Genomic DNA, 16,272 nt, shown 5'->3' with positions numbered 1-16,272 from the left:
ACAACAACCAATACAAAAATTCAGGAGATAACTTAACCCCTGAGTACATAACACCACGTGTCATCTGTTTCCATGCAAAGCAGCAAACTCTCCCTACAGTCCCACGTATCTTACAATGCTCCTTCCATTCCAAAAACTGTTCTAGGTTACATTCTCCCACCACGTGGTAACCATCGCTTTCATCACAATATATCCACAAACAATCCTTCACCAACACCTGGATGCCACGTCACTAGACCATACTCATAGTACATTAAAAAACATAGATATGAAGTAACATGAGACAAGGACCACGACCATTTAAAGTATCGAACTTGATTCCAATGTTCTTGCTCGCTCTCACTCACTCTAAAAGTGAAGTGAGTGTGAGAAGAGTGTAAGTAGACAACAAATAAGTACAATGGCTGTTCCAAATTCTGTTTCTGATGATAATGTTGGAACGTTATTGTTACCTGATAAGGAACAAGAAAATTCTATCATAGTATCCACCCTCATTCACGTTCTCTCCTCCTCAAATAATGTTGCTGTTCCTGTTTCTCATACGGTAAACACTCTCATATCTTAAAGTTTTATCGTATATTCCAGTTTTATTTATAAGAAAAAGATGCGTTCTACCTTATAAAAAAATGTTTTATTGTTCTGTTTTATATATTATCTTGAAGTATTTAAACCAAATACATTAACTTTTATCAATCATACTTTTATATTATCTTATTTAATTTTTTAACTTTGAATTAATTTTGGTTACAGGGTACCGATACTCAACAAAACTTCGAGGTATTAAACAATTTACCTCATAACAACCAACAATACAAGGAAAAGGAATCAGATAAAACAGCCACGTCATCAAGTGCAAGTGGGACCCTCTTGTCTTACCAAAACCAATATGATCCTGACACGTGTCGCGTATGCAAAATCAACGGCTGTCTCGGTTGCAGATTATTCTTTGAGAAAGATAAAGGGGAGAATAAGAAGAAATACAGAGGAGTGAGGCAGAGAGCATGGGGAAAATGGGTGGCAGAGATAAGAGACCCAAAAAGAGCAACTCGTGTATGGCTTGGTACTTTTCAAACAGCTGAGAATGCTGCAAGAGCTTATGATCAAGCTGCTATTAAGTTTCATGGTGCTAGAGCTAAGATTAATTTTGATTTCTCTGATTATGAAGTTGCTTGTGATGATAAGAAGAAGCAAAGTGTGACAGTGCAGGATTGTGTTGGTGAGGTCTCAGGAGTGAAGAACCAAACAAAAACTACTATCCTATCATTCGGGCCGCCAGAAGTGAACTAGACTATACCACTACTCCAAGCCTATGTTCAATATTACGGTGGATATATCAGAATCAATATTACGGTAGATATATCAGAATCACAGTGATACCAAATATACATAAAGTAGCTTTGGTTTGAGTAGTGTTAAGTGTAGTGTTGCACTTTTTCTCTTGTTTGAATTTTTCTGTTTTTGAATGTTGAGCATTAAATATGTTTTTAGTCCTTATAATATTGTTTTTAGTTTTGTATCCACATTTGGTTTCTATGAGATATAAAATTATATGATTTTAGTTCGTGAGAACTAAAACATGCGGTTTTATATTTTATAGATTGAAAAGTGGGTGTATGGACTAAAAATAAAATTTAAGATAATTATAAGGATAAACACATATTTAACTCTTAGAATGAGTTTGGTTGAGCAATTGAAAATTCTAGGAATATTATAATTCTAGACAACTCAAATGCTTCAATTGAATATTCTTCATTTCTATTTTTTATTGAGTAATAATATATTCTTTATTCTTAATTAGTATTCTTATGCTAACTTTATACACTTTAAAAGTTGTCATAAAAGTAAAAATAAATATATAGTCAAAATTGTTCCAAAGGTAGAATGTTAAAAGATTTGGGATAAAAGTATATGGTGAAAATGATGCAAAATTATAATTTTAAAAGATTGGGGTCAAATTTGAAATTTTGACATTGGAGAAACAAATTTCAAAATATGAAAAACAGGAATCAATTTCTAAATTTTTTAAATTTAGAGACCAATTATGTAATCAATTTGAATTACATTCTAAAATTTTGATACCTCAAAATAATCTATCATCTAAACACACCCTTAAACTATATTATATTAAATGACAAAATAGCATCTATACGAGAAGAGAGTACCCACATGAGACACAACAATACTACTCAGATGATCCAAACTAATGGGATGGATTAAGGAATTTGGTAAACTTGGTAGTTTTCTATAATTTATAGATTAAATTGAAGAGAGTAGTAGGTAGGATGTCAATTTTTTGTTTCCTGGTTTTTATGGCTTACAGATTACAATTCATAAAAGCCGATGCTAAGGCATATGGTTAACAGATCAAAGTTTCATCATCACTGTCTATTAAATAATAGTTATATCAGCAAGGTCTACCATTCCATTCGGGTACCTCCCAAAAAAAAAAAAGGCCTGCCATTCATTGTACCCATATCTCACATGTCCATATTTTGGAGGGAATTTTATCAGAAATTCACCCATGGTCTATCCGAGTGCAAAACTAGAAAAGAAAACTTGCATTTCTCAAAACTGATACTTCCTTATAATTATGGAAAGAATATAGTAATACAGCTAATGAATCTGATACACAAAACCCATAAATAAAGGTTTTTAATTTAGTGTCAAAAGAAAAAACAAAGGAAGATTGTCCAAGCTTGTTTGCTACCGCAAAATGACATGGTGACAACAATGACAGTGCTATCAAACTCTTCCTTAGCCTTCATCAGGAAGACCGGTATAGAATCTGTTGTAGCCAGCAAAAATCTTAATCTAACACTCAATCTGCCCTAAAATCCAAGTAGAAGCTAATCAAAATTTTATTTCAGCCACAGACCAATAATTAACAACAAAGCCTTCCATGTTTTTTTCTTCAAATCCAGCACTTATGACGCTGATGACGACCCACTAATAGTCTGCTTAGCCACATATATTTGCTTGACCTTCGAGGATGAAAAGTTCTTATCTCCACCCGTAGATTGGTTTCTTCCATGGTATCTACGATGGGACCATTCACCACCAGAATTATTTCTCTGAGTAACACCACCACCTCCTCTGTGATAGTTACCATGTCCTGAGGAATGATCATAATGCTGCTGCTGGGTAGAAACATTATTTTGTTGTGCGGGTTGAGTCCTATAACCAGAACTTGAATTCTGGTTATTACTCTTGCTGCTATTTCCATTCTGAACATCAACTTTGGCAGCAGCATCTGTAATGGTTTTCTCGGATGGAGTCTTACTAGAAACACCCTTGGATGAAGTCTTAGAAGCAGTGGAGTTTGAAGTGTCCACTAATCCAAGTTCATCAGGTAATTGGTTGACATTTACATCAGCTGCTCTAGGAAAATTCCTATCACTATCAGAAGATGTTGAAGTTCGAGAACCGGTAAATCTGTTGACATTTAGTGGCTGGTCAACCGAAGGGCCATGGCTCATCTGAGAAGTTTGAATACTTTCTTGTTGATGCAATGGCATTGATGGAGGAATGGATGAATGTGGTGCATTTGGAACATGGGGCCATCTAGCTTGAACTGACATCTCGGTAGAGTGCTGGCACAAATTTCACAGATTTGTTAGTTACTACTACTACTACTACTACACACACACACAAATAAAAACATCTTGAGCAGATAAATCAAAATAAAGCAGAAGAAACAAATGGTGTTTACTGTCTTTTAAAATAAAAGAAACTAAAAATAACTTGTTACAAAATCCAAGCAAGAACAACTATGCCATCCCCAGCACTGTGATACTGTACAACATTCATAAAAGCTTTTGTATGACAATAGCAGAAATCAACCCCAAGACAGATAAATCTTTACCTGAAAAGGAGAAACATCAAACATAGCAACTGGAGATGCCATTGGTAGAAGTGGCGAACCAGGAGCAAGATGTTGAATTTGAGAAGGCATGTTAGCAGGATTCCGCTGTGAAGATGCCATATTCATATTGTTCATATCCCCTTCACTGGTCCCTGATGCAGAAGTTGTAGGAATGTGTTTCCAATCAGGCTGCTTTCCAGAGGGGATATACACAAACTGTCCACCAAATTGTCCTACAGGTGCAAAATGGTTATAAACAACCATATGTGGAGGCCCTTGGACTCCTGGAATGCCTCCAGGAGGTGCAATAAAAGGTCCAGTAAATCCTGTTGGAGGACCATAAAAGGATTCCACACCAGAATGACCCTGTTGCCAGTTCCCAATTGGCCTAGATGCTGGTGCAGTACTTTTTTGAGGCTGTGACTGTGTTGTAGATGCAGATTCATCATGTGGTCCGAAAGCAAACACAGGACCACCCATCATAGGATTCATTTCATAGAAAGGAAAATGTGAAGGTGGGCCAGAAGGAAAATGAGGAGCAACGGCAGGAAAATGCGAGATCATCTGGCATGAAGTATTTTGTGTATTTGGTAAGGCCGGCCACAAGGAAATTGGTGGAGTCTCAACAGATAAGTCAGCAGGAAGAGATACACTAAGAGGCTCCTCAGATCTAGATTGGCTTGCTGATTGCTGCTCACTACCTACTCCTGTCAAGGTAATTAATATTATTAGCAGATGCCAAAGAAGAAACAAAAACTATACTGTCGTCTTATAGTGAGGGAAATGAATCACCTGCTACTACCCTATCAATATCTGCAGCTACATAATTTTTAGCATCTGAAACCGAGACAGAACAAGTACCCAATCTATTTCCAACAGTCTCATCACTACCAATGGCAGCAACAGCAACAGCAGAAGCAGCTGCTTCAGCTTCAGCCTCCGCATCACAATCTTCTAAATGGCCATGAGATTCATTACCATGTTTCCCTTTCTCAAAGAAAAGATTGCAATTAGTGTCAGATCCAGCAATGTTGTGAGATATTTGCATGTCTGATCTAGATGATCGAGGGGGGCCAATACCATGAGACACAACACGGCTGCTAGGAGGAAGAACAGTTGGAGATGTCACTGCCCCTGAACACAAAAAAATTATCCCCAATAAGTAAGGAAACAGGAAACTTAACATCCAGAAATATCACTTTAAATTGCAAGTAGCCTTTCAAAGTTATTATGACAGTAATTGACTAAACAAATCCCAATGCAAAATTTATTTTCTAACCAAATTGAATTCTCTCTCCAGCAAGCAAGGAATTTATTGGACTGGCAGCAGATGAGAATGTTTTCTCTTTTGTTAAAATGGATGGTGCTGGCAAGCTGGATTCAGTAACAACACCTGTCATATTGCCACTAGAAGCCTGTGAATCAAACTGCTGAGGCTTCATAGCCTCATCGAGTTGTGTCTGTGTCAGCGCCATGACCTGTTATGCAATTTTTAAATTATCAACTCAAGTATTTAAACAAACAATAAAATATTTATAGGTATGATTTGATAATTGAAGCTTGTTATCTCTAGATGATAATGGATTTGATACGATTTTTTTATGCACCGTTAAAACATGCATTGTATAATACTAGATAGGATAAGAATTTCTACAAAAACATATCTAATTTGTTCATGTTATAATAATATTTTAGATATAAAAATCCCAGAGGAAGGAAAAAAAACTCACTACCACTATGTAGATTCAACCTTACTGAACGACACTGATGAAAACCTATATATTGATTTCTAGTAACAGGTTTACGTGAGATCCTAAATCCTTAGATGGTCTAATATTATATCCACGTGCGTATTGAAATTTATATCATTTGTATGCATAGTTAACTAATTTTAGACTATTTCAATCTGTAAATTTTATAATATAAAAAGTGATATAATTAAACTTACGAAGTTACAGTTCTTAAAAATTTTAAATGAAAAATTATTAAAATATATTCATTTTTATAAATTAGCCCACTACATCATCTATCTACAATGAACTCAACATGTAACTTAAGTTCATATAAGTTTATACATTAAAACCCGATCGATCACAATTATTATATATGAGGGGTTTCATGTACGCATTGAAGTATAAAGCAAAGCACAAAAGATAATTAGAGACTATGGCATTTCCATTGCCATTGTTATCTTACTTAAAAAGGGAGAGAGAGTTCAAACCTGTTGGCTAATTTGCACATTGCCCCAGGAGCCCAAAGATGTCTGAACATTTTCATGGCCCTTCTTGTTCTTGCTTTCGCGACCAGAAACTGATGGGAGACTTGTATGAAGTGACCTGTAAAATAAAAAAATAAGATTGATGTTTCTTGTACAATAACAGCCACGTGAAAAATTACAAGACTGCAAGTCTGCAACTACCTGTTCGTCTGTGATCTTAAATCAGGCTGGGCATCAGTTTTCAAAGGAGGTGTGCCTATAGGAGGTAATGCCTGGGACAGTAAGTTTGAATTATATCCAGATGAGGAATCACTCTTTGTCATCCCATGCCCATCAGCAGCGGCAAAATCAGCACCACTACTGTTCGACACTTCTCCAGTAGAAATGGATCTTTTGCTAGAATTGGCCATGGGCATGGTCACAGTACTTTGTGAAGCAGAACGGGTTTTCCGTGGTACCTAGTAAGAAACAAAAACGCAAGTATAAAATATGCACTAAAAAATAAGGTTATGCAAATAGATAGAAACTGAGAAGGTTATATACCTTTGCAACACGAGACTTAGCCTTGATTTCTTTCTCTCTTTGTTCTCGCCGGTCATTTATCATTTGCCTCTTAGACCTGACTTCTATGAAGTCATCTTCATCGCTGGGAGCTTCAATTCCAGGTTGCTCAAACACGCGTATAATTCCGCTTTGCAATGGAGCATCAACATCTTCCTCAGAACACAGGTTTCTTTTGAGATTACTCTGCCCAGAATGTGAAACGGTCTGAGACTTTGTTGATTCTTTTCCTTCAACCCTCTCAGCTCTGCTTCCAGAATCCATGCCATGTGAATTTTCCCCAACTGATTCTACTGGCTGTTTTCCCATTTTATTGGTGTAAGACCTTCTGGATCCAGTCCTTCCAGACATGCCTATTCCCCTTCCAGTGACATTTGACTTATTATCTAACCCAAACTGATCGGCTGACAAAGAACTAGAAGGCTCCCTCTTCTCAGCACTTTCCCGAACTCGAAACTCAGTGCGCTGTGTATTTCTATTAGGCCTCCTCGTAAATCCCCTGGAATCTGCTCGATTAACCCTCGGAGCTGGAGCTGGAGCTGGACCTAGAACTGCACCTGATGATTTTGAGCTTGAAGTTTTTACTGTGTAGACATATCTCTGTCCTCTACCACCAGATACTGGAAACCGTGATTTTGACTCCATTAAATCTTTCTCTTCTGAAACTGAATGAAGATATGCATCTTTGATATGAGGCTGAACTTCTGAGTGTTTAGCATTGGATGAAGTACTGCTGCTCTTTCCAACTACATTTTGGCTCCCCCGCTTGTCCAATTGGAAACTAGAAGCAATCCTTGTGTTATTATTAGGAGCATTTTGTCCCTGCTTTATTCCAGCGGCATTCTCACTTGGAAGTGAACTGTGAGATAAGCTTCTTGAATTACCTGGTTGGCCAAGAACAGACTGATGCCTGATATCTTTCTTAATAAATGAATCAGAAGATTCTGGACCACTTTGAACTGGCATTTGATTTCCAGAGTTATGATTAAAAGGGTAACTGGATGGGATATTAGGCTGAACATATGACATTGATTGAGGACCTAGAGGCATCACCCCCTGTGATACTGGAGATGAATACCTAAGCTGGCCAAATTGAAATAAAGGAGGCTGTGACGAGTGCATGTGATGAGTGAGAGGTGCACCAACCTGTGGATGCAGATGTAATGGCATCTGTATAGAACCAATTTGTATGGCTGGTACTGGAGAGGGTATCAATGATGGACCAGAAAAAAGACCAAATTGAAGCTTAATGGGTAACTCGGCTTGACCTGGAGCAGCAGAAGTAACAATTTGACCTGAAGATGTGTAGTGTGGGCCAATAATAACGGAAGATGGTGTACTATGATTAGCAGAGAAGCCATTAGAAGCTTCAACATTACCTAAACTCTCAGATGCTAAATTTGGAGTTGGCTTTTCTGATTCCTGGAATACACTAGAAGAACTATTGAGATTCACCTGAGAGGCATCATCAACAGGTTGAAGGGCTTTGCCATCATTGCATGTATTGTCAAAAGGTACTTCTAGAGAAGCATTAGAAGCCTGTTGTCCCCTTTCAAACTCCTCATTAGGCATTCCGACCTGAACACCCTCATCAAATCCTAATACTAGGTTATCCATTAAGTGTGGCAATCCTTTTTCCTGCAAATGCATATTTTCAAAATCCTGGTGTAGGCCAGCATTATCATCTATTTCATGCACTTCCTCTTCTTCTCGATAATCTTCATCTTCATCGTATTCTTCTTGTTCTTGGAACTGCTCATTATTCTCAGCAGCCCATTCATCATCATCGTCGTCATCGCCACTAGACACGGCACATGAAGTGACTACATTCTCTTTACCAGCTGTGTCAGGTGTTGCAATGGATTCATTTTCAGGAGCTGAGATGGGGCCATTTTTGTTTTCCTCAGAGGTCAATATTGCAGAAGAATTTCCAGAGTCATCTATATCATCGTGAGAGAGATGTGTTGGTGAACTAGGGGGGCTTGAAACAGAGAGTGAAGACTGAGAATCACACCTTGGCGTGGCCTCAACTTTATGGTCTTCATTTTCAGCAACCTCTTGGAGGGGATCAACTTCAGCTTGACCATGATTCCCATTATCATAACCAGTTGGCAGGGTAGAGTCACCCCTTGCTGCCTGATTATATGGTATCTCGTTTTCTAGGAATGCCGATGGAGCAGGGTGTTCATTTCCGTTCCTGTAAGTTCTGTGAACTGAAGCAAGTGGAGGGGGGAGAACACGAGGTTGCCTGGCAGGGTACCGGGATCTCCCCAAGGCATAAGGTCCATCTGATTCAGAGTTTTGGTATGGACGGTCAGGGAATGGAGGGAAAGCATTGCCACGGGGACGGTTCTGTGCCCAACCATCAAATCTTTCAACAAAATTTTCATTGAAATCAGAATGCATCTCTGAATTTCTGCCAGCATGATCTCCATCTGCAGGTTGATTCCACCTGTGTGGTTTAACGTGAGCATATTCATCTAAATAAGTCCTTGAAGACAATAATCCAGCACCACCATTATATTCTTTCCTCATGAATGGCTTTCCACCAATGGATGAGTCTCTGCGAGGACTGTTGTGGCTATTCTCATGGTCTTGAGGATAGAATGCCGGGCTACTCCAGTTCTCATAACCATCTCTTCTCCATGAATTAACGGGTTTACCTCTATCCACGAAGGTGGAAGACAAATCTCTAGAAAAATGAGGTCTAGAGCCCATCTCCAATGGCCTATTCACACTTGATGAATCAGAAGATGCTGAAGTTAATATCCTATCAACCATTCTTTCACTATCCTCCCAATCACCTACATCTGTAGCCCTTGATGCATCTCTTTCATTCACGTTCCCAGGCATTTTCTCATCAACAATTGGAGCATTATTGTTACCTTTGGCTAATTCAGCCTGCCTCCTAGCAATCTTTTGTTCTAATTCTATAAGTTTTTGCTTAGCAGCTTGTTTCCTCCTCTCCTCTTCTAAAAACAGTCTTTGTTTTTCTTCTTCTCTAGCTAGCCTCTGCTCTTCGGCCTTGCGCAAAGCTTCAATTCTATCTTGTTCTTCCCTCCATGCTGCCTCTCTTGCTTCTTCTTCCAACCTCCTTTGCATCTCTTCCTGTTCTCTGGCTAGTCTTATTCTTTCCTCCTCTTCTCGGCGAGCAAATTCCACTGCCCTTTCTTGCTCTTCAACGATTCTCTGCCGCTCCTGTTCTTGCATCCTCTGAACTCTTTCAAGCTCAGCCTCAAATGATTCTCTAACAGGGTCATGGAAATCAGTTTGCTTGAGTATATCCTTCTTTTTCTTCACCACCCCAAGGCTTGTTGAAAAAATATCCTTCCCATCAAAAGCAGAAGCTCCAAAATCTTCCCCATAAGTCTTTTCACTCTTCGGTAAATTGCGTTTCTCTCTGCCAAAATTAAGCAAAGGATCATTAACAGGAAGCCCTTTACCACCCAATGAAAATGAAGACTTCGACATCGAGCTCTGGTTAGAATCAACTCTATTCCTGTTATATTGATCGCCACCAACATGACGATTATCCCGCAGTCCATTTCGTTCACCATATGATTGCACCATATTATTCCAAGGTTGTTTCACGCCTTGACCATACCCTACATCCCTCCTTCCAGAATCATCATGAACAACATCTCTGAAAGGGGACGAACTATACTTGTTATCCTTCACTACATCTCTATTACCACTTGAAGGCCTTGCACCAACAACACCATTCCTATCATTCCCAGCATCTTTCGGAAAAGACGAATTCCTCCACGAAGAGGAATTAGAGGAACTCACTTCTCTTCCTGGCATTCTATCATAAGAGTCCACCTTAGGAACTTCACTGGAGGAAACCTTACCAGCTTCATTGCCCCGCATCTGTCCTCTCATATCATAACCACTACCATACTTATGTGGCACAATGCCAACACGAGGCATATCAAAATCCCAAAAAGCATCATTTTTTGATGAAAATCCATGATCCCTCCCCTCTCTACTCCGCTCCGTAAAACCATGACCAGTATCACGCTCATCATCCGCCCAATCAAATCTCGGGTTCAACCTTACCAGAGGCGGAAAAAATTCATCTTGATTCATCCCACCTCTACTTTGATTCGCCCCACGAGAGCCATTAAAACCTCGATTCTCACGGCCATTTTCAACAGGAAAATTCCCAGCATTGAACCGAGAGTTCACATTAACAACTGAAACAGCATTAGCATTAGCATTACCATCAGCATCACCACTCTTATCCTCCTTTTTCTGCTCAATAGATGCATTCTCCTTCTTCTGATTCAAATTCAAATTATCTTGGATCTTCGCATTCTGGCTACCACTCGATACAGGAGGCACCAAAGTAGCACGCAACGACGGAAAATCCTCTCCTCTCAAAACCGCGGACGACGAAACAACCGTCGGAGCAATCTTACTAACAACCCTCGGCACATCCTCCGTAAAAACCATCTCTTTCTCTTGCAAAACCGCCGCAGCAGGCTTCGTCCACCCCACCCCAGACGAAGAAGGTCTCGAACCGGTCCCGGAACCACCAGCACCAGCCGGTCCACCACCCGATCCAAGCGAATCAAACCGTTCATGCTCTTTCCGAAGCGAAGGAAGATTCAAGGGGGGTGGAACCGCAAGCTTCGCTCCAATTTTCTGCGAACTTCGAGGTCTAGAAAGAACCGCCATACCACCACCACTGCCTCCGGCGGCGGACCTCGGCGCCGGAGCAGCGGATCCCTTTTGTCCATAAGACTTGTTGAGATTCACTGACACGTATTTGGTGCCGGAATTTGCCATCGCAGTCGCACCGCAAGTGTGAATCGCCAAAGCATGAAAACCCTAATCCTTTGAATTGATCTGAATCGTTAATGATCGAATTGAATTCGTTAACGATGATTGAAATGAATGGTTTTTTTGGGTTTGATCGAATCGATCGATGGGATCGATCGATCTTGAATTGCTGAATTAGGGTTAGTGTGATGTGTGAATTAGGGTTTGAAATGAAAAAGGGGGGTGTGATAAGTAGGTGAACTCCGGGGGGGCGTAAGATAGAGGGCGGTGGTGTTAGGTGCGCGGAGAGAAGAGAGAAAAGGTGAAGTTATACAATGAAGGAGCTGAGTGAGTGTAGACCAAAACTATGGATTTGTTTTTCTTTGTCTTCATGTTTCAACCCCTATGTTTTTAGATATTTATGTTTTTTACCACACTCTTCTCCACTCACGTGCTAGATAATCCAATAGTTAAAAAGAAAAAGAAAAAATTATATAGTCCTCTTAAGGATGACTAATATAAAAAGTTTAATCGTGTTGTTTACTTGTGAGACTCTTAATAAAAGTCAATGACTAACGGCGAATTAAATTCACGTTCTTAAATATAACTCAACTTCTTATCGACTAAAATGATCTCATTTTTTTTTATGGAAAGGAAATCAAAGAAAATTAAGGAACTATACGAGGAATACCATTCCCAAGCATCAAAATAATACACTTTGATAAAAGTCTCAACTTCCGTTTGGTTCAACAGAGGGGAGGGGAGGGGAGGGGTTTTAATGGAAGGGTGGGAAAGGAAGGGGAGATATATCAATTAAATATGTGTTTGGTTCAAATGATGGGAGGGAATAGGAGGGAAGGGATTTTAATTTAAATATGTGTTTGGTTCATAAGGGGAGGGGAGAGATTTTAAAACCAAATTACTTTTTTATCCCTCTAACCTTAAAACAATATCATGATTTTTATATTATTCACTTCATAAAAATTTAAACATAAAAACTCGTAACCAAAAACTCCATAAATAATCAAACAAAAAAAATATTAGGTATTCATAAATATTAGAGCACTTCTAAAATAAAAAAAAATTAAACATAAAAACTCCATAAATAATCAAACAAAAAAAATATTAGGTATTCATAAATATTAGAGCACTTCTAAAATAATCTAGTACAATATAAAAAAATTTATAAAAAATTTATTGTTAGAAATTATTTTTTAAATATATTTATAAAAAAATCTTCTACAAATTTTATTAATTATGTTTTAATATATAATACAATTAAAAACTATAAAATAAATATATCAAAATAAAAAAAATAAAAGCAACGTTAGTCAAAAAAGTGAATTCGCGTAAAAAAAATTAGAAGACAAGAATATGCAGTTCTCGATAAAAAAAATTGACATTGGCATGTTACAAAAAAGATGGTAATAAGCAATATGTTGAAAACACTTAAATTTTTAATAAGGACGGTTTTGTTATTTAAAAATAAACATGAGGATAATTATGTCAATGTAATTAAAACTGCATTAACTCATCTCTCTTTCTCTCCCCTCCCCTCCAAAAAACTCCAATTTGAGGGGGAGCAATAAATGAGCTTATGAGGGATTTTGCTCCCCTTCCTCTCCCTCCCCTCCCCTTCTAAAAATTGAACCAAACACAAATTTTTTAAAATATTCTCTCCCTTCCCCTCCCCTCCCCTTCAAAACCCACGAACCAAACAGACCCTAAGGAGGGGGATCATCAAAATCGTTGCCTAAATAGATCGTAAAAGCCTAAACTAAGGAGAAGAAGTGGAATGGTAATAGTTTGAAATTTTATTGCAAATTTTGTAACGCTACATTTGTTCTTTATTGTAAATTTTATTGCAAATTTTTTAAATATATGAGACAAACTAAAAATGTAGTTAACGTGTCTATTTTGCAGGTAATATTACTAAATTTTGTCTTTATTTATGTGTATTTTAATTTTCCCAAAAAAAATGTGTATTTAATTTCACCTTTCATATTTTACAACAAGTTAGTCATATTAATTAGAGTTTTGTTTGAAAAAAAATACACCTGGCAAGTTTTTGAATTAGTCCATGTAAGTTTCTTTGTTTGAATCTGATCCATGTAAATTCAAAAAAATATGTTGCTTTTAGTTTCTGATGTCAATTTATTGGGCCACATGACATGATTTTATCGGATCACGGAAAATGTCAAAAATTAAAACATTTGTATTCTAATTCGCATAAATTATATCTAAACAAATAAATTTAAGAGACTAAGGCTAAAAAACACGTTATAATATGACCCTTTGGGTTTGAGTTGATACTAAAAACCAAAACTTGTGTGCTTTTATTTGTTGATTTAATTTTTTTAATAATGCTTGTCAGTTTAAGACAAAAATATTTTTTTAACTATTTTATACAATTTTTTTAGACAAAATACTATAAATAGGTGAAATTAAACTCGCAGTCCCTTAACTCTAGTCATTTATCTTTTTTTCAAATCATTTTGGTATGTTTTCATATGGATTTACAATCTAATTTTCATATGCAAACATGGATCAAGAATCATAGATTTGAAGACTAATAGCTTACACTGATATAAAACCATAGATTTAAAGTTTGAACATTTATATGCATATTGATAAAAAAGATCAAAATAACATAAAATAAAAGAGTGTTTTTTTTGGATCATAAAAATAGAGTTAATATATGTTTATCACCCTGTAATATGAGCGACTTTTTGTTTACCCCTTGTAAAAAAAAATTGGATTCCAACCATATAATATGAAGAGTCTTTGGTTTTGGACCCTCGAAGCATATGACCGTGCAAAATTGTTGGTGTAGCATGCTCAATGTGTAATTAATTTTTTAAAAAAATATTTTTTAGTACATATGGCATATTTAGGTCAAATTTTGGGCTTAAATGCACTTTTGATCCCCTATTTCAATTTATTCAAAATTTTTATCTTCTATTTTCAAAACCATTATTTTAGTCTCCTATTTTACCTTTTTTTTAGTTTTTTTATCCCCACCAATTTTAGTGATTTGTCATTGTCATTAATGACATGGCGGTGATGTGGCAGTGTGTTGGCTAATTAAGTTTCCATGTCATTAACATACATAATTAATTACATACAAAATGTAAAACTTAAATGACTAATAATTAAAAAATCAAAAATTGGATTTAAATTATAATAAGAAAATGAATCAGGTTTGATAACATGAACCCTAATTTCTAAAATCCCTAATTTTTTTAATCTCCATCTACTTTTCCTTCCTCATGTTGGGGATCGCACATAACTTATCCTTTACCCCATTAGAGCGATCAAAACTCTCACATTATAACCTTATTTTTCTCATACACCCACTTGAGTGATCTTCCAAATCCCAATCAGATTGTGCATTTGGCTCATAACCACTCAAACAATTCCAATATTGTTGAATTCTCAATGCAGCTTCCAAACGAATCGCATAAAGCATAAACCTCACACCGTTGTCTTGGTTGCGCCAAAAACAAGTTCCACTCATTGTTACCTTCCAACCATGTAAGCTGCTTAATCTTCCCAATAATATCCATCACAAACCGCAATATAATGGAAGGGTTATGCAACGAATAAGTGAAGTAGTTTTCATTTTCGTTTGACGCAAACAAGAATGAGAAAAGAAAAGTTGACGGAGATTGAATAAATTAAGAATTTTAAAAATTAGGGTTTATGTTATTAAACCTCGTTCATTTTCTTATTTTAATTTAATTCAGTTTTTGTATTTTTAATTATTAATCAATTAGTTTTCCATTTTGTATGTAATTATTTATTTATGTTAATGACATGGAAACTTAATTAGCTAACACACACTATCACATCATAATGAGAATGACAAATCACTAAAATTGGTGGGGGACAAAAAAACTCAAAAATGTAAAATAGGAGGGCTAAAATAGTAGTTTTTAAAATTAGGAGATTAAAATTTTGATTAAGTTAAAATAGGGGGATCAAAAGTGTATTTAACCCTTTATTTTAATAATTAAATATAACCAATCCATTTTTTCTAACACTTCCTCATCTTCATCTAACATCCTTTAAAGTCTCCCTTATCCGCATGTTTCACTCCTATTAGATGCGTCAACATGCCTCGATCTTACGTGATTTCCCTCCGCAACAGGGTAACACGAGATCATTGAACACTGTCATCTCTGATTGATGTTCACTAGTGCCTTTGTTCCTTTGACACGAACTGCTTCATTTTTCTGGGTATGAATAGTAATAATACGATATGGGTTACGAATCAAGCTCTGATTCACGTTTCTGAGTTTTTCTCATTTATGCATTTTCAAAGACAACAACGTTACAACACAGGTAAGTGAAAGGTGAAGTAGTAATAAACATCACAAGAAATGGGGGTTTGAATTGTAACCCTTTTAAAATTATTCCTGAAACTTTAAATCAAGTTTTATATACTCAAGAAAATTCTTGGTTAATATTAGTTTAACAGATAAATAATCAATTGATGTATAAAGGAACATAATGTTATGGATAGAGATATTATAAGCAGAATGAGAAAAATGATATTAAGTTGAATTATAAAGTTAATTTAGCAAGGACCATAATGTTCTAGAGAAATATAAAGACAAAATGATAAAACAATATTATATACTGAATTTAAACTTTAGTTAAATATTATGCAGTTGTTTTATCTTGGACCAAAATGTTCTGGGTGCAGTTTAAAGTAAGAATTAATTTCGGACCAGAGAACTTTGGATTAATATGGTTGAGATTAATTAGGATCAAAATGTTCTAGAGATAATTCAATATTAATATGTGTGATCGTGTGTTTATATTGTGTAAAATGAGAGAGAGAGAGAGAGAGAGAGAGAGAGAG

General features: G+C 36.6%; 2 protein-coding genes across 2 annotated transcripts; one reads left to right on the top strand and one right to left on the bottom strand.

Moving 5' to 3' along the window:
- The first annotated feature begins 299 nt into the window (after nt 1-299).
- Nucleotides 300-1,697, top strand: LOC120577632 (ethylene-responsive transcription factor ERF109). The gene is made up of 2 exons (XM_039829356.1): nt 300-544; nt 751-1,697. The coding sequence occupies exons 1-2, from the start codon at nt 401-403 to the stop codon at nt 1,285-1,287; spliced, it is 681 nt and encodes a 226-aa protein (XP_039685290.1). The 5' UTR covers nt 300-400; the 3' UTR covers nt 1,288-1,697.
- Nucleotides 1,698-2,543: 846 nt separating this feature from the next.
- On the bottom strand, nt 2,544-11,778 carry LOC120577622 (uncharacterized). The gene is made up of 7 exons (XM_039829311.1): nt 6,624-11,778; nt 6,282-6,538; nt 6,084-6,198; nt 5,142-5,340; nt 4,655-4,996; nt 3,863-4,569; nt 2,544-3,590 (listed from the first exon to the last, which is right to left on the bottom strand). Exons 1-7 carry the CDS (start codon nt 11,430-11,432, stop codon nt 2,925-2,927), a joined length of 7,095 nt encoding a protein of 2,364 aa, XP_039685245.1. The 5' UTR covers nt 11,433-11,778; the 3' UTR covers nt 2,544-2,924.
- Nucleotides 11,779-16,272: the final 4,494 nt, after the last annotated feature.

This window comes from Medicago truncatula, chromosome 8, assembly GCF_003473485.1.
Source record: "Medicago truncatula cultivar Jemalong A17 chromosome 8, MtrunA17r5.0-ANR, whole genome shotgun sequence".
Classification (NCBI taxonomy): domain Eukaryota; kingdom Viridiplantae; phylum Streptophyta; class Magnoliopsida; order Fabales; family Fabaceae; genus Medicago; species Medicago truncatula.
Note: the sequence above shows the minus strand (reverse complement) of the source record. Positions and strands in the feature narration are given on the sequence as shown.